Source organism: Pelodiscus sinensis, chromosome 17, assembly GCF_049634645.1.
Source record: "Pelodiscus sinensis isolate JC-2024 chromosome 17, ASM4963464v1, whole genome shotgun sequence".
NCBI classification, from domain to species: Eukaryota; Metazoa; Chordata; order Testudines; family Trionychidae; genus Pelodiscus; species Pelodiscus sinensis.
In genome coordinates this window covers 1345642-1367516 of record NC_134727.1, presented here as the reverse complement: position 1 = coordinate 1367516, position 21875 = coordinate 1345642, and the positions used below count along the sequence as shown (strand labels likewise).

General features: G+C 49.6%; 4 protein-coding genes across 4 annotated transcripts; all 4 read left to right on the top strand.

The window, feature by feature from the left end:
- The first annotated feature begins 776 nt into the window (after positions 1-776).
- Positions 777-3137, top strand: LOC142818771 (protocadherin gamma-B2-like). Its single transcript, XM_075900726.1, has one exon. The coding sequence runs from the start codon at positions 777-779 to the stop codon at positions 3135-3137; it is 2361 nt and encodes a 786-aa protein (XP_075756841.1).
- A 3061-nt stretch (positions 3138-6198) lies between these two features.
- LOC102443971 (protocadherin gamma-A12) lies at positions 6199-10593 on the top strand. The gene is made up of 3 exons (XM_075900725.1): positions 6199-8619; positions 9885-9957; positions 10451-10593. Exons 1-3 carry the CDS (start codon positions 6199-6201, stop codon positions 10591-10593), a joined length of 2637 nt encoding a protein of 878 aa, XP_075756840.1.
- A 342-nt stretch (positions 10594-10935) lies between these two features.
- On the top strand, positions 10936-13858 carry LOC106731828 (protocadherin gamma-B5-like). The gene is made up of 2 exons (XM_075900724.1): positions 10936-13239; positions 13817-13858. Exons 1-2 carry the CDS (start codon positions 10936-10938, stop codon positions 13856-13858), a joined length of 2346 nt encoding a protein of 781 aa, XP_075756839.1.
- Positions 13859-14593: 735 nt separating this feature from the next.
- On the top strand, positions 14594-20247 carry LOC102462746 (protocadherin gamma-A12-like). Its single transcript, XM_075900021.1, has one exon. It carries the CDS (start codon positions 16096-16098, stop codon positions 18655-18657), a length of 2562 nt encoding a protein of 853 aa, XP_075756136.1. The 5' UTR covers positions 14594-16095; the 3' UTR covers positions 18658-20247.
- The last annotated feature ends 1628 nt before the right edge of the window (positions 20248-21875 follow it).

Sequence of the window (21875 nt, the reverse complement as noted above, 5' to 3'; positions counted from 1 at the left end):
TTCTTCACTTTAGATGAGTTCCCCTGTCTGTGCATTGCTGTAACTAAGATTAAAATCAGGCTCCAGGTGTGGAAGAAGGACAAATGTGTCACAGATTGCAGAAGTTCAGAGAAGCTTTGTTCTGTGGGTTTGGGTTTCCAGACTGAAATTTTTCGTTCTTGGAAATATAAGAAATGACCCCTTTATTCTTAATCAATCGGTCTTGTCACTGAACACACAAAACTCACAGGAAACAGAGGGGAGTGGGCGTGTCTCTCGCTGCAGTATTTGCCCGTTCGTTCAAACTTTAGCTGCTTCTGATCCACAGGACTGGCTATCAGAGGGCGTTCGAGGAAGGAAAGGGTTCGCCAGGAACTGTTTAACGGGATCGGCCAGTTGCAGTTCTGTACCGAGACGCAGCGTGGCGCTGTCGGCCAGCGCAGAGCCGGAGAGCTACTGCACCAGCTAGAGCTGCGACTGCTCGCTGAGCTATTGCACGAACCGACACGCAGCTCGGTGCAGAGACACCGCGCGGCTCGGCTCTGGCGAGCAAAATTGGACTAAGAGGCTCCTTGGATTTACTCGCCAGCCCCGCGGAGTCTGACGTGCTCACCGGGACTTAAAGCGCAGACTCGGGGGGAGGATAAATAAGAAAAAGAAGAGAGAACGGGATGGAAAACAGGCAGAGACCGAGCGGCCGGGCAGTCACACGGCAAGTACTTTTATATCCCTCCTTACTCTCTTTGCTCTTCTGCCGCGCGGCCCCGGAGCAGACTCGCTACTCGATCCCCGAGGAAATGGCCAAAGGCTCCCTCGTGGGGAACCTCGCCCAGGATCTGGGGCTGGAGCTGAGGGAGCTGCCGCTGCGGAGGCTCCGTGTCAGTTCGGAACAGCAGCACTTCAGTGTGAATGGGAAAAATGGCGACTTGTATGTGAATGGCCGCATAGACCGGGAGGAGATCTGCGGGGAGACTCCGCTTTGTGTGCTGACATTCGAAACGGTGGTGGAAAACCCTCTGAATGTTTACAACATGGATGTAGCAATTCAGGACATTAATGATAACGCCCCGAGCTTCGACAAAAATGTCCTTGTGTTAGAGATCAATGAATTTACACTGCCGGGGGCGCGCTTCCCACTGGAACCGGCACAAGATCCAGATGTTGGAGTGAACTCAGTGCAGAATTACCAACTCCGCCCAAATCAGTATTTTACCCTGGCGGTGAAGGAGAGTGCAGATGGCGACAAATACGCAGAATTAGTTTTAGACAGGCCTTTGGATCGGGAGCAACAAAGTTCTCATAAATTGATCTTGACGGCTGTGGATGGGGGGGACCCTGTGAGATCCGGGACCGCTCAGATTAACATTAAAATCATAGATGCCAACGACAACCCCCCAGTATTCACTGAAGAGACCTATAAAGTCAGAATAAATGAAAATCTACCCAGGGACTCCATAGTGATACAAGTGAAAGCCATGGACAAGGATGAAGGATTATATGGGGAAATCAGATACTCCTTCAGTAATACACCCAAAAACATCCTGCAATTATTCAAAATAGATGCAGCAAATGGGAAGATAACAAATAGAGAGTCTCTGGATTTTGAAGAGATGACTAAATATATCATGAGCATAGAAGCCCGGGATGGGGGTAACCTGACTGGTCATTCTAAAGTTCAAATAGAAATTTTGGACGAGAACGACAACGCCCCTGAAGTTACCCTGACATCCGTTTCTAGTCTTATCCCCGAAGACTCAGAGCCCGGCACAGTGATCGCTCTTATAAGAGCCCGTGACAGAGATGCAGGAGAAAATGGAAAAGTCACCGTTCACCTTCCAAACAACTTGCCTTTTAAAATAGTGTCCTCCTCCAATAACTACTACAAGCTGCTGACTGACAGCCCCCTGGACAGGGAGCGGGCCCCGGAGTACAACATCACAATCACGGCCACAGACAAGGGCTCCCCCCCGCTCTCCACCCAGAAAACCATCCTCTTGCAGATCTCGGATGTCAATGACAACGCCCCTGTCTTCGAGAAACCTTCCTACAGCGCCTACGTGCCCGAGAACAACCCCTCGGGGGCCTCCATTTTGAGCGTCAAAGCCTCAGACCGGGATCTGGACGGCAACGCCCGGGTCACTTACTCGATTCTGCGCAGCAGCATCCAGGAGCTGCCTGTCTCCTCCTATGTGTCCATCAACTCCCAGACTGGAGCGCTGTACGCGCAGCGCTCCTTCGACTACGAGCAGTTCCGGGCGTTCGAGCTGCAAGTGAAGGCCCAAGACGGCGGGTCGCCGCCTCTCAGCAGCAACGTCACCGTCAGCGTGTTTATCCTGGATCGGAACGACAACGCCCCTAGTATCCTGTATCCCTCGCTCGAGACCGAGGGCTCGGCCGTGTTCGAGATGGTCCCTCGCTCTGCCGAGGCGGGTTATCTGGTGACGAAGGTGGTGGCGGTGGATGCGGACTCGGGACACAACGCCTGGCTCTCCTACCATGTGCTGCAGACCACGGAGCCGGCGCTCTTCCGGCTGGGGCTGCACAGCGGGGAGATCCGGACCGCCCGCGCCTTTGCGGACAGAGATGCGGTGAAGCACCGGCTGGTCGCCCTGGTGAAGGATAACGGGCAGCCGCCTCTCTCCGCCACCGTGACTCTGAGCCTGGCGTTCGCCGAGAACTTCCAAGAGGCTCTCCCGGAAATGAGCGACCGGTCGGCTGAGTCGGCGCCGCAGTCTGATTTGCAGTTCTACTTGGTGTTGGCCTTGGCCTTGGTCTCGTTTCTCTTCCTCCTGACGGTGACACTGGCCATTGCGATGAGATTGGGAAAGGCTGCGAATTGCTCAGGTTTGCGATGTTTGGGTTCCGATTATTCCAAGGCGGGTCCCGGATTCCCACCAGGCCACTGCGAGGGGACTTTGCCGTACAGCTACAACCTGTGTTTAGCCGCAGACTCCGGAAGGAACAACTCTAACTCTCTGAAACCAAACGGCCAGAACGGAATGGGAGAGATTATCTTTGCCAGTGACATCTCCCAGATGTTTCTCACCAGCAGTAGGAGCTCGGCTTCTGTAGAGCAAAAGTCTGAGCCTGACAGCGTTGGGAAGGTGAGCCCCTGTGCTAACGCGCTTGCATGTTGCTTGTGTTCTTCTATGTTTTAGCACTGGCAAATCAAGGGCAATCATTTAATGTTAAACCTGATTAATTGAAAATAGTAATTCTCTCAACAGCCAGTTTTATACGGGCTTTTATTGATATAAATATCATTGATATTGCTCGTGTTTTGCAATATTGAATTGGTATCAAGTTGATAAAGCACAAAATATATTGCGCTGACGAGAGAAACTGTATCGGTAGTTTTATTCCTATGTTAATGGTTGTGTGGATAACCAGTTACTCGTGGGTTTTAATTCCTGATCTTTTGCTCTTGGGTTTTCAATCAATTTTTAGAAGACAACTCTATTACAACACTGTAATTTTAAAATTTCACAGAATTAGGTAGCACATACATAACACAACCGCCACACAGATGCCTTCAAAACAAGTTTATAAAAACTAAAGCCAAAATTGGAACAGTAAAGTAGATATTGGATGGTCACGTTTCGGGTCTAGCCTCCTGACGTCCTTCTCTTCATTGGTCTATGAGAATGAACTCACCATTCAGAGTTGACATTCCAGAAACAAAGCAATCTGGGATATATCCTGGGCTACCCACAAGGAATAACATTTTAAAATATCCTAGTTTACATATCGACGAAACACGTAAACAACAGGTATGTGATATTCGTGTGATATTCACATTTTCTATTGCTCTCTGACGGGATACAGTAATTCCTCATTTAACACTATAGATGCATTTCTGAAAATGTTCGTGCTATGCGGGGTCAATTTTCTCATTAAAATAATGGAAAAGGTGGGGGTTGCGTTTCAGGTTTGCGTTTCAGAGCAAAGTCAATTTTTGTCAGCATTAGATATTTAGCAACACAAGATAACTAGCAACACAAATCGCTGTGGTTTGTTAAAACACAAAGATAAACAGTGAGTAAGCGGAGGAGTGCTGTGACCAGTGTATTCATCCGCTCATGCATATTACCACTGTTTTCACCAACTTATACCGCCAGGCGAAGTATTCTTCCACTTGATTATTATTTTCGTGTTATTTTGGGGACTGTTGTTTTATTTGAAAAACGTTCCCTAAAAATAAAATCATGCTCTTGTGAAAACGTGTTAAGCAGGCATGTGTGAAATGAGTAATTACTGTAGTCAGCTCAGCAATGGCTGCATATTTGTTTCTAATGGCAGCAGGGGTTCAATAGGCTGGTTTTGAATTATAAACTCCTGAATGGGTGGGGGCCCATCTATTTCGGATCATCTCTCCCTGTCTCACTCACTGCTTTAAATGCATCCCACTGCAGCACCACAGCCCCTGGCAGGGCTTTCTCTGCCCTCTGCTTGGGAACTGATTGCCAGTCCACTTGGGCCAAACTAGCCACATTGTCTGACCTTTGGAGCCCGCTGCAAAGGTGCTTTGTTTCACGGGCGCTTGGAACCAAGGGAGACTGATGGGAATTTGTGCTGGTGGGTAGGTTACGTTTATATTTTAGTTTTCTGCCTCCATGAATCTTAATGTAATTAGGGTAGACTAGTGGATTTGAGAACGTTCACGTATATGTATTAGAAGACTTACCGGCCATTGCCTAAGTCCTTTGGGGCAAGGGGCTGGTGATGGGGAGAGGGGGCAGGAGGAGTGAAGGCAGGGCCTTTGGAACGTGGCGAGGGGGAAAGGCAGGAGACTGGAGGTGTGAGGGATGAGAGTGATGGTTGGAGGATGAGGAGGGGCTAAGGGTGGGGCGGTCCTACCCAGCAGGGATTTCTTCCCTCCCCCCCCCCCCCCACTCTGAGCCCTTTTCACCCCCACACTTCCCTCCAGCTGGCAGGGCCCTTCTCTCTCTCCCCCAAGTCTCTCTCCGCCCCACCACCAGGTGACTTCTCTCTCCCCCCAACTTCCCCAGCCGCTAGGGGCCTTCTCTGTCCCCCCAACACCTCCCACTGCCAGTGGCCTTTTCTCTACCTTCCTGGTGCTGCAGGCAAGGGAGTGGGAAAGGGTTTGGGGCAGGGAAGCTATTTATCTGATCTGGTTGCAGGCAAGATAGTGAGCAGCCAGCCCTCCTGGCCACTCTCTTGGTTGGGCAGCTGTCCCACGTGGTCATTTTCCGGTATAGCTCTCCCCTGAGCTCATTGCCCTCTGTGGCAACTCTCAGGCTAGTACCTGCTCTCTGTGCCGCCTCCCTCTGAATGTAATGGAAAACAGTCCCATTCCTGACACTTCCCATTTTCCTGGTAGAACCAAAGCCTGGCCCTGCTTTAAATTAGGAGAAGAGGAAGCTGCCTACCAAATGTGGTGTTCCTAGCTGGTAGTGTTTTGGAGAAGTTCTTGGACAAATAGACTCTCATTCAGACAGACATTTCTAAAATATATAGCTAGATCTTGTAAAAGTCTCTAAAGCACTGAATAGGTACTTGTGCTGTATGATGAATGCTTAAATTAATATCTAAATAAACAAATAAATAGATGCTAACTCTAGCCAGAAAAGGGAGCAAACTGTTCACAGGGACAGAAAGCGAATGGGACTATATGCGTCTTCAGACATTAACGTGAAAACTAAAACGAGTCGTCTGTTTATTAGAATGTGGTATAAATACAGGATTACTGTGACATATTATGCAAAAGTAAGTTTGTGCGTCGTTTCAGAATGAGGGAATAAAGCGAAGAAGTTTTATTCCATGTGCAACCAGTTTGTTTTGTGATTAATGGATCGTAGAGAAGAGTTCAGCATCACAGTATCTCTCAGGTCAGACAAAATGAGGTTTGCATCTATATTTGTTTCGTTAACAAGTAATACAGACGGGAGATTAAAGATGCTGGAGGTTAAACACACTGACCAAACGCGACTGCTGCAGTTATTTCCTGAGACTCTGAGCGTCGCTGCTCACCAATGCGGGAGAGAGACGCTGAGCGATCGGCCCCGCCCGGCTGTAACCGCTCACACAGCGGACACAGCAGACACTACGTAACCGCCAGGATACAGCATCGCAGCCCTAGATGCCGTGGGGAAGCCCGCGACCCAGGAACTAGGGATCGCACCGCGGGATTCTGTCAATCGCTTTGTATTGATACAGTCCTGGCAGAAGGCTCCCAGGCATCTAGTCCCACAGCGAGAGATGGCGGCTATCAAAAGGCTCCGGCACTGCAGCGGGCGCCTCCTCTTCTGCTTCCTATTCCTTACCGTTTGGGACGCACTTGCTGGGCGCGTTCGCTATTCCATCCCGGAGGAGCTACCAAAAGGCGCTTTCGCGGGGAATATCGCTCAGGACCTGGGGCTGGATACGAGGGAGCTCTCAGGCCGCGGAGTGCGCCTTGTTTCCAGAGGTAGGACTCAGTATTTTGCGTTGAATTTCCAGAGCGGTTATTTGTACCCCACGGAAAGGATAGACAGGGAGCAGATCTGCGGGCGGCTGGAGAAATGTCTGTTACATTTTGAGGTTCTGGTTGAGGATAAAGCTAAACTTTTCGCTGTTGACGTTGAAATAACGGATATTAACGACAATGCTCCCCGCTTCCAGGAAGCTCAATTCGAATTTAGAATCAGTGAGACAACCGCCGTGGGAACCCGGTACCCGCTGGAGGAGGCGCAGGATCCGGACGTGGGCACCAATTCCCTGCAGGGGTATCAGCTCAGCAGCAACGAGCACTTCTCTCTGGAGGCGCAGGCGGGAGCCGATGCGGACGGACACCTGGACCTGGTGCTGCAAAAGCCTCTGGACCGGGAAGAACGAGCCGTTCACGATCTAATCCTCACAGCCACGGACGGGGGGGATCCCGTCAGGTCCGGCACCGCGCGGGTCCGCGTCGTTGTCCTGGACGCCAATGACAACGCGCCAGCTTTCAGCCAGCCGGTCTATACAGTGAGTGTTCTGGAAAACGTGCCCGTCGGGTCCCTGCTGCTGACAGTGAACGCCACCGACGCGGACGAAGCGATGCACTCGGCGCTCACCTACTCGCTCCGGAAACTGAAAGACAAAGCGTCGCAGGTGTTCCGCGTGGACGCCAGAACGGGAGAAATATCGACGGCGGGGAACCTGGACTATGAGGAAGCTGCGTCGTATGAGATGGAGGTTCAAGCCAAGGACAGTGGAGACCTCTCGGCCAGGTCCAAAGTCCTGGTTACTGTGATCGATGTCAATGACAATCTGCCGGAAATCACAGTCACCTCCCTCACCAGCTCAGTGAGTGAGGACAGCCCGCCGGGAACTGTGATCGCCTTCATAAACCTGCAGGACCTGGATTCAGGCCCGAATGGAGAGGTCACGTGCTCCATCGCAGCCAATCTGCCGTTCCGCTTGCAGAAGACATTGGACAATTACTACAGCTTGGTGACTGACAGAGCCCTGGACCGGGAGCGGGTCTCGGGTTACAATGTGACGGTCACAGCCACAGACCGCGGGACTCCCCCGTTATCCTCCACCACAAGCATCTCAGTGCAACTTTCGGACATAAACGACAACGCGCCCGTCTTCAGCCAGACATCCTACACTGTGTCCATCCCCGAGAACAACCCCAGCGGGGCCTCCGTGTGCTCCGTGAGGGCCACTGACCGCGACTGGGGGGAGAACGCCCGAGTGACTTACTCTCTGCTGGAGGGCGAGGGCCGCGAAGCTCCGCTCTCCTCCGCCGTCTCCATTAACTCGGAGACCGGGGCTGTGTACGCGCTGCGCTCCTTCGACTACGAGCAGCTGCGGGAGCTTCGGTTCCGGGTGCAGGCTCGGGACGGGGGGTCCCCGCCGCTCCGCAGCAATGTCTCCGTCAGGCTCTTGGTGCTGGACCAGAATGACAACAGCCCGCACATCCTGCACCCCGCCTCCCCCAGCGATGGCTCCACGGGAGTGGAGCTGGCCCCTCGCTCCTCCGAGCCGGGCTACCTGGTCACCAAGGTGGTGGCGGTGGATGCGGACTCCGGGCAGAACGCCTGGCTCTCCTACCAGCTGCTGAAGGCCACGGAGCCGGGGCTCTTCTCGGTCGGAGTCCACAGCGGCGAGGTGCGGACAGCGCGCTACTTTGTGGACAGGGACGGCCTGAAGCAGAGCCTGGTGGTGCTGGTGAAGGACAACGGGCAGCCCCCTCTCTCGGCCACCGTCACTGTCACGGTGGCGGTGGCTGACAGCATCCCCGAGCTCCTGTCGGACCTGAGCAGCCTCTCGGCTCCCGCGCAGCCGCAGTCCGGCCTCACCTTGTACCTGGTGATCGCGGTGGCGTCCGTGTCCTCCGTCTTCCTCACCTTCGTCATAGCGCTGGTGGCCCTGCGGCTCCGGCGGTGGCGCGAGTCGCAGCTGTTGGACTCCTCGAGTGGGACTTTCAGCGGAGTTCCCGTCTCTCACTTCGTGGGCATCGATGGGGTCAGAGCGTTTCTCCACTCCTACTCCCAGGAGGCGTCGCTCACCGCGGGCTCTAGAAAAAAGCAGCCCTCGTTTCCTAATGTCAGTTGTTCAAATACTCTCACGGGTCAGAATTCGTCTGAGAAGCTTGGGCCTCTTCTAGTGGGAGACCTTTCAAATATCGATACTGTCGATCAAGTCTCCCTTCAGGTGAGTTTCTTAAGCCCCAAGTTTCATTTTGCTGCAGAAAGGCTTATCTCTTTGCATGATTTGCATGTTATGATTCCTCTTTGAGCAACAGTTCATAGGAGCATCCTGGAAGTTAACAATGTTTTACTTAATACAGTCTGCAATTATCAATAGTATTTCCTGATTACTGACTTGTAATTTAAAGGCTACTTTTTTTTCTCTCACACTTTTCAAAACTTGAATGAGCGCGTCCATTGAATGGGTGAAAACGAATATACTAGTATATGTATATTTATTTGGCTGCTAATTTACAGTATTTTACTTATAGTGGTGTCTCGTGCATCTATCCGTTTGAGAAGTTTTTATTTTCCTATCCCTGCGAATTGTTAAAGCGGAACATATCACAATGTTTCCCAACTCACAGAATAATCTGAAGAAGTTTAAACTTCTTATTACAATGAAATCCTGATTATGCACAAGGGATATTCAGTTGCCTTAAGTTATCTGTAACGGTCTTTCAAAGGAAATGCCGTCAGGAAACACGTAGTGGTTTGTCATTCGCTAAACATTCCCTGTCTTCTGCACCATGAGCCTGCAAATCCGGAGACTTTGCGAAAGCTTCCTTGTTGCTTGGAGCAATGAGGGCGGAGCATAAGGAGACAGGCTCAGGAAAGCGCAGGAGAGTAATCAAGTGTGGAGACTGAAGCACAATAAAATCAACTGATTTTGTAAATTAAAGTTAATACAGTTTGTGAGTGTGGGATGCTCCTTAAGAGAAAAAGTGTGGAGAGGAGAGACATCTGAATGATACATTAGCTGAAATCTCCATTTGCCTTGAGGTTTCTCTAACCACCGTCCGCAGAAAGAGCCACTCTTGCTTTCCCAGATTATTAAACGGTTCAAATACACTGACCCGTCAGCAGCCGTGTGATATTAACGCTCCTGTATCAATATGGGCGGGTTTAAAGAGAGGCGAAGGCGGGCAGGAATTTGTTCAGGAGAGTTTTCTTCTTTTCTTTGTAACAATTTGATGCATTCTAGGAGCAGGAAATATTAACGATTCAATTAATAATGTATAAATTAATCCCATCCTGTCATTTGGAACCACAGCGCCGCAACGTTAACCTTGTGCTAAAAGCCACCTACTATTAGAGTGGTTCCTTTGCTTATGGCCGTTGGCCACGGTTACCTCTTCTATAGTTTTCCCCTGTGCTTAATGACTCAGGTTCATGTAACATAACAGCTCTTCCAGGCAAGTATGAGGTGTACCTGCCTTTTATACACAGATGCTGATCTTCATCCGCGCTTTCCGGCGCTACTGCAATTCAAATACAAATAAATACAAGGGAAACATAACATGTATTTTTAAAGGGGGTGCAGTTGTTTGTTGGAAGGAAGGCTCCGTTTACAGGAGTTTTAACAAACTCCGAGTAACCTTTTTCACAGAGGCTTCATTCTCCTCTGTTGCGCATGTATTGTGCTTACTTATTTAGTGTCGTGTTCTTGACCTTGACAATCGTGCGCTCGCTTTGAAAGGAAGTAACGTTTTCAGGCCAAGTTTGCTCTTATTTGCGTCATTTAAATACCAAGGAAACTCACCGGACCGCAATCTGGCCTTTTCCACAGAAAGAGATCAGAAAGGATTTTATTTTTTGAGGTAGTTCTCAAGAGAAATTACTTTGTTGTGCCAGCACCTGATTCTGGGCAGGGAAATTTTGCAAAAATAAAAAATTCAGACTGCTTTTTTTAAAGCCACTTTTGCGAGAGAACATGAGAACTGCGACCAGAAAACCGACAACCTGGAGACCCATAACAGTCAGCTGGCCTAAATTCTTCGTTCGTTCTACCTCAGGGTGGACCAATGAATGCAAAGGTTCCGACGCATTTCCATCACCCTCTCTGAACCTGCCTCCAGGCTTTGATATTATCGTTCGAGCTGAAGTTCTCCAGCAGAGACTCACGGTGTCGCTGTTGGCCAACGCCGTGAGGCGCTAAAGTCGGAAATCCTTTGGAGCGGGCTGCTGTGGGATTGCTCCGTCACACGGTGCAGCACAGAGACAAAAGCGCATATAGCCTCGCTCCATCGGGACTCGGGTGTACAATTGGAGTGAAACATGGATTTCATTTTATTTTTATCGCTGGTGAGATGTACAGTACAGGCGGGATTTTAACCACAGAATCTGAACGGAGTAAAAGAGAAAGGAAAAGAGCCAGATGGAATCCAGACAAGCACAGAACGGCTGGACACTAACTCGGCAAGTACTGCTGTTTCCTTTCTTATTCCCTTTGTTCTGCCGCGCGGCCCCGGCTCAGACTCGCTACTCGATCCCCGAGGAAATGGCCAAAGGCTCCCTCGTGGGGAACCTCGCCCAGGATCTGGGGCTGGAGCTGAGGGAGCTGCCGCTGCGGAGGCTCCGTGTCAGTTCGGAACAGCAGCACTTCAGTGTGAATGGGGAGAACGGGGACTTGTCTGTGAATGGCCGCATAGACCGGGAGGAGATCTGCGGGAAGACTCCGCTTTGTGTGCTGACGCTGGAAACGGTGGTGGAAAACCCTCTGAACGTTTACATCGTGAATGTAGCGATCCAGGACATTAATGATAACGCCCCGCGGTTCGTGAAGAGTGAAATTGATCTAGAAATCAGTGAATCCGCACTTCCGGGTGCGCGATTTAGACTGGAATCTGCCCAAGACCCGGATTTGGGGAGCAATTCACTGCAGAATTATCAACTCAGTAAAAACCCGTCTTTTACTCTGTCAGTGAAGGAGAGCCCGGATGGAAAAAAACAAGCAGAATTAGTCTTGGGAAAGTCTTTGGATCGAGAGGAGGAAAGTTCATACGAGTTGATCCTGACAGCGCTGGATGGGGGAGATCCAGTCAGATCTGGGACAGCGCAGATTAGGATTAAAATTTCTGACGCCAATGACAATCCCCCAGTATTCACTGAACAGATCTACAAAGTCAGCCTGAGGGAAAATCTGCCAAAGGGTTCCCTAGTGCTTCAGGTGAAAGCGAGTGACAAAGACGAAGGTGTAAATGGCTATGTAACCTACTCTTTCGATAGCGTTCCGGAAAATACCCGCAAATTCTTCCATTTAAACCCTGAAAACGGAGAAATAATAAATACAGCTATTCTGGATTTTGAAGAGACAAATGAATACACCATGGAATTGGAAGCTAAGGATGGGGGCGGGATGACCGATCACTGCAAAGTATATATAGAAATTCTGGATGAAAACGACAACGCCCCGGAAGTGACGATTTTATCACTATCCAGTCCTATTCCGGAAGACTCAATGCCCGGAACAGTGATAGCTTTGATCAAAGCTCGTGACGCAGATGCCAGAGAAAATGGAGAACTCAGTTGCCATATTCAACACAATTTACCTTTTACAATAATATCGTCTTCCAGTAGCTACTACAAGCTGGTGACTGACAGCCCCCTGGACAGGGAGCGGGCCCCGGAGTACAACATCACAATCACGGCTACAGACAAGGGCTCCCCCCCGCTCTCCACCCAGAAAACCATCCTCTTGCAGATCTCGGATGTCAATGACAACGCCCCTGTCTTCGAGAAACCTTCCTACAGCGCCTACGTGCCCGAGAACAACCCCTCGGGGGCCTCCATTTTGAGCGTCAAAGCCTCAGACCGGGATCTGGACGGCAACGCCCGGGTCACTTACTCCATCCTGCGCAGCAGCATCCAGGAGCTGCCTGTCTCCTCCTACGTGTCCATCAACTCCCAGACCGGAACGCTGTACGCGCAGCGCTCCTTCGACTACGAGCAGTTCCGGGCGTTCGAGCTGCAAGTGAAGGCCCAAGATGGCGGGTCGCCGGCTCTGAGCAGCAACGTCACCGTCAGCGTGTTTATCCTGGATCGGAACGACAACGCCCCTCGCATCCTGTATCCCTTGCTCGGGCCCGAGGGCTCGGCAGTGTTCGAGATGGTCCCTCGCTCTGCCGAGGCGGGTTATCTGGTGACGAAGGTGGTGGCGGTGGATGCGGACTCGGGACACAACGCCTGGCTCTCCTACCATGTGCTGCAGGCCACGGAGCCGGCGCTCTTCCGACTGGGGCTGCACAGCGGGGAGATCCGGACCGCGCGCGCCTTTGCGGACAGAGATGCGGTAAAGCACCGGCTGGTCGCCCTGGTGAAGGACAACGGGCAGCCGCCTCTCTCCGCCACCGTGACTCTGAGCCTGGTGTTCGCCGAGAACTTCCAAGAGGCTCTTCCGGAAATGAACGACCGGTCGGCTGAGTCGGCGCCGCAGTCTGATTTGCAGTTCTACTTGGTGTTGGCCTTGGCCTTGGTCTCGTTTCTGTTTCTGCTTTCAGTGATAGCGGTGATAGCCATGAGAGTTCGAAGTTCAAACAACTCCCCTTTTCTGCAGTATGCCAGGCCGGCTCTGTATTCCAATGATGATCCGAGATTCCCGCCAGACTACAAGGAAGGGACCTTGCCCTATTCCTATAACTTGTGCTTGGCTACAGACTGCGGGGAAAATGGATTTAATTTGCTTAAAGGTAGCGAGCAGAACTTTACCTCTGAGAATATCCTGGGCAATGACACCTCTGGGATTTTACTTTTGGGTAATTCTGGTTCTGAAGCACGAAAATGTGGATCGGAAACTCTTCTCAAGGTGAGATTTTTTTCCTCAATGCATCCATTGATTTACTTATTCCTCTCTTTCGCTCTCATCTGTTTTCCCCCTGTTAATATTTTTACCGGTTTCAAAATCATGACATTCCGAACATCAAAGAATTTCTGTGTTCTTCAGTACCTCAGTTGTAATCTTTATTCCATGGAACACCCCCGATTTCTGCCAAAATTCTACGATGCGATGCTGCTTAGTCCTTTCTTATACCCTGTATGGCGCTAAGGAGACTGGAAAATGTTATTATACTTTGTGAAAACGAATGGGCAGAGTAATACAATTGAGAATAATTGGTGTAATGACAATTCTGTGATTCTAATTTTAAGCAGGAATTCTGGTTAAAGGATTCAAAATTTGACACTGAAAGGATTCTACGGTTAAGCTGTTTGATGTATTGAAGGTGAAGTCTACACTTTGTTTTTTCTAAAATTAGCACATTATCGTATGATGTTTATGAAATTTAGATTAGTTGATATTGAGATTTTCAGGAGAAAAAATCCTCTCTTTTTTTCTGAGTTAGCTTGTGTGTAATTTCTGTAATAGGTGTTTCATGTTTTGATAGCAAGAGATTGTTGGCTCCTGCTGCTTAGTGTCAGACTTGTAGAAGAAGAAATCTTCTCTTTCTCTTCCGATTCATATCTTGTCCATATGTGTCCAGTATCAGACCGCCTTCCAATAGTGCATTAAGTTCCTATCCCCTCTTTCTCATCGCCTTTCCATAGGAAAAAATTGTGTGTATAGTGTTGGTCAAAGTTTTGATTTTGACTGAAGTGTAATGAAGCACCAATGAGCTAAGTTTCCCAATAATAATTTACCTTCCTGGGATTGATGGCATCCTTACCATGAGGCGAACTGAGGCTGCTGGCTCAGGTACCAAACTGTGGGTTGGGAGTGGTGGTGAGGGTGCCACTAGGCCCTAGAGTGTAAACAAATTGTGTCTGCTGCTGGTGCATATGTATTTTCTGTGCTCTAGATGCACAGAGATGGTGGAGTGCTGTGCTGGAGAAACTAGTGCACATAACAGGCAGGCAGGAGAAAAGGGGGCATGGGGACGTCATTTGAGCTCCCCACCTCAGCTTCCAAATCTTGTGGGCCAGCCCTGGCTGTAACTATATTCCCATTTGCTTAATACAATCTTTTAATGAGATACTTCAGACATTTAAGGAGCTATTTATTCAAAGAATTATTAAATTAGTTATTTTCCATTCCATTTCAGAAAGTGTTAACATCCTTAATATCAAGGAACATCAATATCATTTCAAGCGAAAGAATGAAATGCCAAATTTCATAATTTTTGAACCGTCACATAAATTTACTATGATTTCTGAAGGTTTACGGTCTATTAATTTGTAAAGCTTTGTAAAAAAACTAATTAATTTGGACCTATCTAAATTAATTAAAACTCGCATTTCCTCCAGCACAAAAGTTATGGAATTTAAAGAGAAATGATGAGGAAAGGACGGAATATGCTCACATCTTCATGGGGAGCCTACAACAGTCCACAATACACCCATACAGATTTCTTTTTATTCCTCGAATTCAGTGCCCTCTTACTGTCCTTCCCTCAGTGCATCACCCTTTCAAGGTGAACAGCTAATTAGCACGCAGAAAAGAAAACCAAGAAGGAGCAAACATTGGGAGTACCATTTCTCTTTGGTTAGAATGTAAAAGGTGTTAATTTGAAAGAGACTGTCAGCTGTCCCCATTATACACAAGTATATACCTCAGACATTTTGTACTTGTGGGTTGAAAACAACAGGTGTGATGTAGTGTGGGTACCTTGCTGGTTGCTAGGCTTGGGTGGTGAGTGACCACTACTGGCTGCTGGCTGCAGTATGGCCCAGCAGGGCAGGGGATGAGTCATTATGCAAGGGGGCTTCAAACCTGTCTGAAGAGTTATCTCCCAGGGAGCAGAACAATGGGAAGAAGGGGAGTGGAGCCCTGGCTGGGGGCAGGGCTGGAAGTGAATTAGTTAGGTTTCTGGCTGGTTTCATGGAGGAGACAGCCTGGGGAAAGGGGATGGAATTTAGGGGCCCAGTCTCCCCCATCTCAAGGGGGGATGAGGCATCCTAGGCCTGCCCTGGAACCAGATTACATCTGTGCTGTGCTGTATCCTGGAGAATCAATAAACTCCCTCTTTTCTACTGGCTGGTGGAGTCTGTCCTGCCATTACAGGGGGGAAGGAGAGGGGGAAAACCCCAACGGGCCGACACAACAGGGTTTATTGATGAGATGGAAATACAATATTACAGCTACAAATATCCCTTACCGTTCAAACATAACGTCCGAGTGAGATCATGGTTCTTCAAATCTCTGTTTGAAGGGGAGTAATCTACAGGAAGTGTGTAAACATACATGGTATTTTCATGTTTATAAATTTTTCTGAGTCCCTAGCATAGACCCCCCAAATAACCTTGCTTTCTTGTGAGGAATACAAGTGAGATTTCTCTCGCTACTTACAAGCCTAAATGGCACATCAGTGTTTGAATGGCTCCGTGATCTTTATTGTGAATGGACAAGGAACCGACCGCCTCACTACAACCTAAAGGAAATACAGACGTCACTCAGTAACGCTACAGAAGTGGGCTGTCCCCACGAAAGCTCATGATGCCATCTACATGTTCACTTAGTCTTTAGGGTGCTGCGGGACTATTCGTGGGGTTTAAAGTGTTAATAGCGCTGGAGCGTTGAACTGAGATTAAAAGGCAGCTTTTAAAGGACTGTCTGCAGTAATTGGTTGAGACTCTGAGCGCCGCTGTTGACCTATCAGGCAGAGAATCGCGCTGAGCGATCCAGCCCGTCACGCCGAGCCGAGCGCTGAGCTCAGACTCCTTGAGAGGAATGGGCAAGGGACGTGGCTGCGGGGGGTTCTATAAAGCAACACTGCTTACAACATCAGTGGCTGTGGACGCAGAGGACTCCAGTGAGGGGAAATACGTGGCCGGGGATCCGAGCGCCTGTCACCGGAGAGCGATGGCGGATACACCAAGGAGCCGCGGCCGCACACAGAGAGCCCAGTTCTACTTTATACTGGCTACGGTTTGGGAGGCGGTGTCTGGGCACATTCGCTACTCGATTCCCGAGGAAATGCAGAAAGGCTCCGTTGTGGGGGACGTGGCAAAGGGGATGGGGCTGGACTCGGAGCGGCTCTCGGAGCGCGCGGTCCGCCTTGTTTCCGGAGGTAGGACGCAGTACTTCGCTCTGAATGCGGAGAGCGGCCATTTGATCACCGCGGAGCGCATAGACAGGGAGCGGATCTGCGGCCGGGCCGAGACGTGTCTCTTGCAATGTGAGATTCTGGTTGAGGATAAAGTGAAGCTGTTCGCAGTGGAAGTGGAAATCACGGACATTAATGACAACGCCCCCAGCTTCCCGGCGAAGGAGCTGGAGTTAAAAATCAGTGAGATTACAGCTGTGGGGACTCGGATCTCCCTGCCGGAGGCGCAGGATCCGGATGTGGGAATTAACTCCATCCAGAACTACCGACTGAGCGACAGCGCGCACTTTTCCCTGGCTGTGCAGGCCGGATCGGATGGTGCTAAGTATGCGGAGCTGGTGCTGGAAAAGGCTCTGGACCGGGAAACGCGGCCTGTCCACGTATTAACTCTCACAGCAGCCGACGGCGGAGACCCAGTGAGAGCCGCCACTGCTCACATCCGCGTTGTGGTTGGTGACATTAATGACAACGCCCCGGTCTTCACTCAGCCGCTCTATAACGTGAGTGTTTTGGAAAACGCGCCTCGCGGGTCCCTGGTTCTCACGGTAAACGCCACGGACCGCGATGAGGGACCGAATTCCGAGGTGACCTTTTCGTTCAGAAAAATTACAGACAAGGCCGCTCAGATATTCCAGCTTGAGCCTAGAACAGGAGAAATATCGACGAGAGGCGACCTGGACCACGAGGAGGCTGCGGCATTTGAAATGGAAGTGGAGGCCAAGGATATCGGAGCCCTCTCGGGCAGGTGCAAAGTGCTGGTAACGGTGCTCGATGTGAACGATAATTCCCCGGCGATTGCAATCACTTCCCTGCTCGGCCCGGTGCCTGAAGACGCACCCCCCGGCACAGTCATCTCACTGCTACATGTCCAGGACAGGGACTCCGGCCCGAATGGAGAGGTCACGTGCTCCATCGCAGCCAATCTGCCGTTCCGCTTGCAGAAGACATTGGACAATTACTACAGCTTGGTGACTGACAGAGCCCTGGACCGGGAGCGGGTCTCGGGTTACAATGTGACGGTCACAGCCACAGACCGCGGGACTCCCCCGTTATCCTCCACCACAAGCATCTCAGTGCAACTTTCGGACATAAACGACAACGCGCCCGTCTTCAGCCAGACATCCTACACTGTGTCCATCCCCGAGAACAACCCCAGCGGGGCCTCCGTGTGCTCCGTGAGGGCCACTGACCGCGACTGGGGGGAGAACGCCCGAGTGACTTACTCTCTGCTGGAGGGCGAGGGCCGCGAAGCTCCGCTCTCCTCCGCCGTCTCCATTAACTCGGAGACCGGGGCTGTGTACGCGCTGCGCTCCTTCGACTACGAGCAGCTGCGGGAGCTTCGGTTCCGGGTGCAGGCTCGGGACGGGGGGTCCCCGCCGCTCCGCAGCAATGTCTCCGTCAGGCTCTTGGTGCTGGACCAGAATGACAACAGCCCGCACATCCTGCACCCCGCCTCCCCCAGCGATGGCTCCACGGGAGTGGAGCTGGCCCCTCGCTCCTCCGAGCCGGGCTACCTGGTCACCAAGGTGGTGGCGGTGGATGCGGACTCCGGGCAGAACGCCTGGCTCTCCTACCAGCTGCTGAAGGCCACGGAGCCGGGGCTCTTCTCGGTCGGAGTCCACAGCGGCGAGGTGCGGACAGCGCGCTACTTTGTGGACAGGGACGGCCTGAAGCAGAGCCTGGTGGTGCTGGTGAAGGACAACGGGCAGCCCCCTCTCTCGGCCACCGTCACTGTCACGGTGGCGGTGGCTGACAGCATCCCCGAGCTCCTGTCGGACCTGAGCAGCCTCTCGGCTCCCGCGCAGCCGCAGTCCGGCCTCACCTTGTACCTGGTGATCGCGGTGGCGTCCGTGTCCTGCGTCTTCCTCACCTTCGTCATAGCGCTGGTGGCCCTGCGGCTGCGGCGGTGGCGCGAGTCGCAGCTGTTGGACTCCTCGAGTGGGACTTTCAGCGGAGTTCCCGTCTCGCACTTCGTGGGCATCGATGGGGTCAGAGCGTTTCTCCACTCCTACTCCCAGGAGGCGTCGCTCAGCGCGGGCTCCGGGAAGAGCCAGTTCAACTTCCCCCAGTCAAACTATGCAAACACTCTGACCAGCGAGCAGACGTGTGAGGTAAAGGATCCTTTCCTAATGGCCGAGGAGTTAAACGTTAGTAACGCGGATCAGTCCTCCATTCAGGTGAGCTGATAGAAGATGTGGGGTTTTGTGTTAGTTTTTCGTGTTTAAGATTAATCTTCCGCTGTCTGTTCGATTAGTTGAAAAGCGAGGATGAGAGACCTGAATTATTGAGGTTAGTGGGAATTTAGCTTTTGACTTCCATTAGCATAGGACCAAGCTCTCTGTGGCTGAGAGAATGTAGTGCACTTGCTTGTTCTGGGGGAGGAGGGTATTTTGGTGTGTTGGGGACTGGTGATATGTACACAGTTGGTTTGGAAATGGCACAAACGTCTTCTCCCCTTTTTAGTTTTCAATGAAATTATTCCAGATTGAACTTTTGCTTTAAGACACGATACCTTTTTCAGAGTTCTTCCGACTCAGCATGGGAAGTTACAAATGCACAGACATTTCTGACTGTGAAAAATACTAAGTTTAGTGAAAGGCAAGTTGGTGAGACATAGAAGAGCTTCGAACCCTCCCTTACTTCAATGGGGGGGAAAATCTCTCAGGGTTAATATAATCCCGCTGTCATATGACTTCAGTTTTTATTATTTTAGGTAGAACAACTGTAGTACAGAATTAAACTGAGTAATTCATCTAAGGGTCTGTCAAGTTGTCTGCACTATTGCTTTTCTTGTTTCCAGTAATTTGGCGTTTGCAAGTTGGGTGTTGTGGATGCAGATTTAAGCATCAGATTTTATTGTCATTGTTTTTATTTTCATGACGTACATGTTTTGACACGTGTTTTTAACTTTTACGAAGGACAATTTTTTTCGGTATTTATATAGAGGAACTGACTCAGTTGACCAAATATCTTGACATTTTGTACCTCTAATAAATGCTTGTCTCTAGAATCCTATTGAAGGAGAAGAAAAGTAAAAGACCTAATGTTCTGTTTTATTTCTAATCAGTTCTACAGATGTAGGTACATTTATATATATTTACATGTAGGAAATTTTCAATTCAAAATGACAAATTAACTTCATGTATAGCATGTTGTAGGCTTTTTGTCCAACAGTATTAGAGAGACAAGGAGAGTGAGCCATTAACTTTTGTTGGTGAGAGAGACAAGTTTTACTCTGGGAAATAAGCTCAGAGCATCACAGCTAAATATCAGGTGGATCACACTGTAGATAACACATCTTTCAAGGCCCAGGTCAAGGTGAAGGGGCAAGTGAACATCTCTTCAGTCAAATGGAGAAAAGGGGGGGAAATACTGTCCTGCCCTCTTAGAATGTAAAATCCCCTTTAATCAGTTAACCAGTTAAACATTAGGTTTAAGTGGTTAACAAGGGAAATGAGGTCCTGGTGGGGAAGTGCTTCAGCTCATTTGGAGGATCCCCCAGCCTCTGGGGCTGCCCGCTCTGCCAGCCCGTGCTGGGTTGAGGCTCCCAGTCCCTCACGGATTCCTGTGGTGTGTTTGGCCTGGCAGGGCTGGAGCAGCCTTCTGCCCTTGGCAGGCAGCCGGCAGGGGGCTGCTCTGGGGCACCAGTTAACCATTACCAGGTAAGCATCAGCCAGGTTAACCGGTTACCGGTTCCCATCCTTATCCCCCACCCCATTCTTAGGCGGGGACAGTCATCCAGACAGAGTCTTGGTGGACAGATACTGACAGATGGACTGCACTGTGACATAGTGGGGGTACTTGCTGGGCTGTGGTGACCCCTGCTGTCTGGAGCAAGACCCAGCAGGGAAAACCTCACTATGCAAAGGTAGTGCCAAACTTGTTGAACCAGTGGCCAGACACCCCCCCATGGAGAGGAACAAAGGAAGGTGTAATGCTGCCCTGACTGGGGGGCAGGGCTGGAAGGGAATTTAGTTAGTTACTGTCGGAGAGCATGGAGGAGAGCCTAGGGGAAGGGGCTGGAGTTTAGGGGCCCAGTCTCCCCCATCTCAAGGGGGGCTGAGGCATCCTAGCCCAGCTCTGTGACCAGATTCCATCTGTGCTGTGCTGTATCCTGGAGAGACAATAAACTTCCTCTATTCCACCGGCTGGTGCAGTCTGTTTGTGCCATTTCGGGGTGCAGGAGACGGGGGACCCCCAACGCGCCGTCACATGCACACACACAGAGAAGGTGCACTCATACACACCCAGGACATACACATGCAGGGCCGCACAGAATTTTTGATACAGCCAGAAACTATTTGCTTTCCATTTTCTGTTGTGCACAAATTTAGGTACATTTGAATCCCAAGTACGTAGTGAAATGTCATAGAAAAGTGTTACCGCCTGGATTTCATAATGCTCTACAATGAATAGATCTTAATATCATTTTCACCCTCACCTAACTTTTAGTTTCACATTTACTCATCTCACTCATGGAGAATTATGAAAGTAGCATAAATTGTTTATAATAAAATCCTAAATAATAGGTTAAATTTCTATAAAGGTCCATCCTATTTTAGTTGTGTGTGTCTTACAATTTCACCTTTTTAGGTTTAGTGAAATTCATTAAAGTTTATATAATGGCTTTATCATTTATTTATTTATCTGAGAAAAATTATCAAACATTTCTTTAATGTTTACTTAAGGAAAAACATATGTTTGATATCTCACAGATATAATGAATGGGTCTTCAGCTGAAATGCTGGTGTCTGCGGTAGTGCTGTGAACTGTGATGAATTCACAAAAACAAATGTATCAATGGCATATATACTTTACATCTGGTGATATCTTCTAATGAAGGTATTTACAATGAATAATTTCAACATTCCATATCTCATATTTGGAACTCGTCTGGGACACTTAATTTTGTCTCTATGGCAGTGTCTTTTTGGGACATGGATTCCTTTTCAATTATGGAATTACATGTGTGGTCTTATTCAGGAATTACCTTACAGCTTTTGATTGTAGTTTATGTCAATAGGAACAATATGTGAATAAGAACATCATCATATACCTCACATTATAGTTTACATAGTGCCTTCTACCCAGGGACCTCAAAGTGTGTTTCAGATGAAAATTGTTTAATTAAGTTTCTCAAAAACTGAGCCAGAAGGAGAATACATAATTTACATATAGGCAGATGAGAAAGCTAAAACACAGAGAGTGCAATTAAGCTTTTCAATCTTGTAAATGCATAGACCTGTACTGGAGTGTTATATGAGGGGCCTCATTTCATATGTACTCAATTCCACAAATCCTAATGACATCTGCAGGAGCCAGCACATGGTGTCCCGGCATCACTTATTGATATTTTTAAACATCTTTCCAAATGTCACACTGTCAAACTGCTGGGAATGGATGA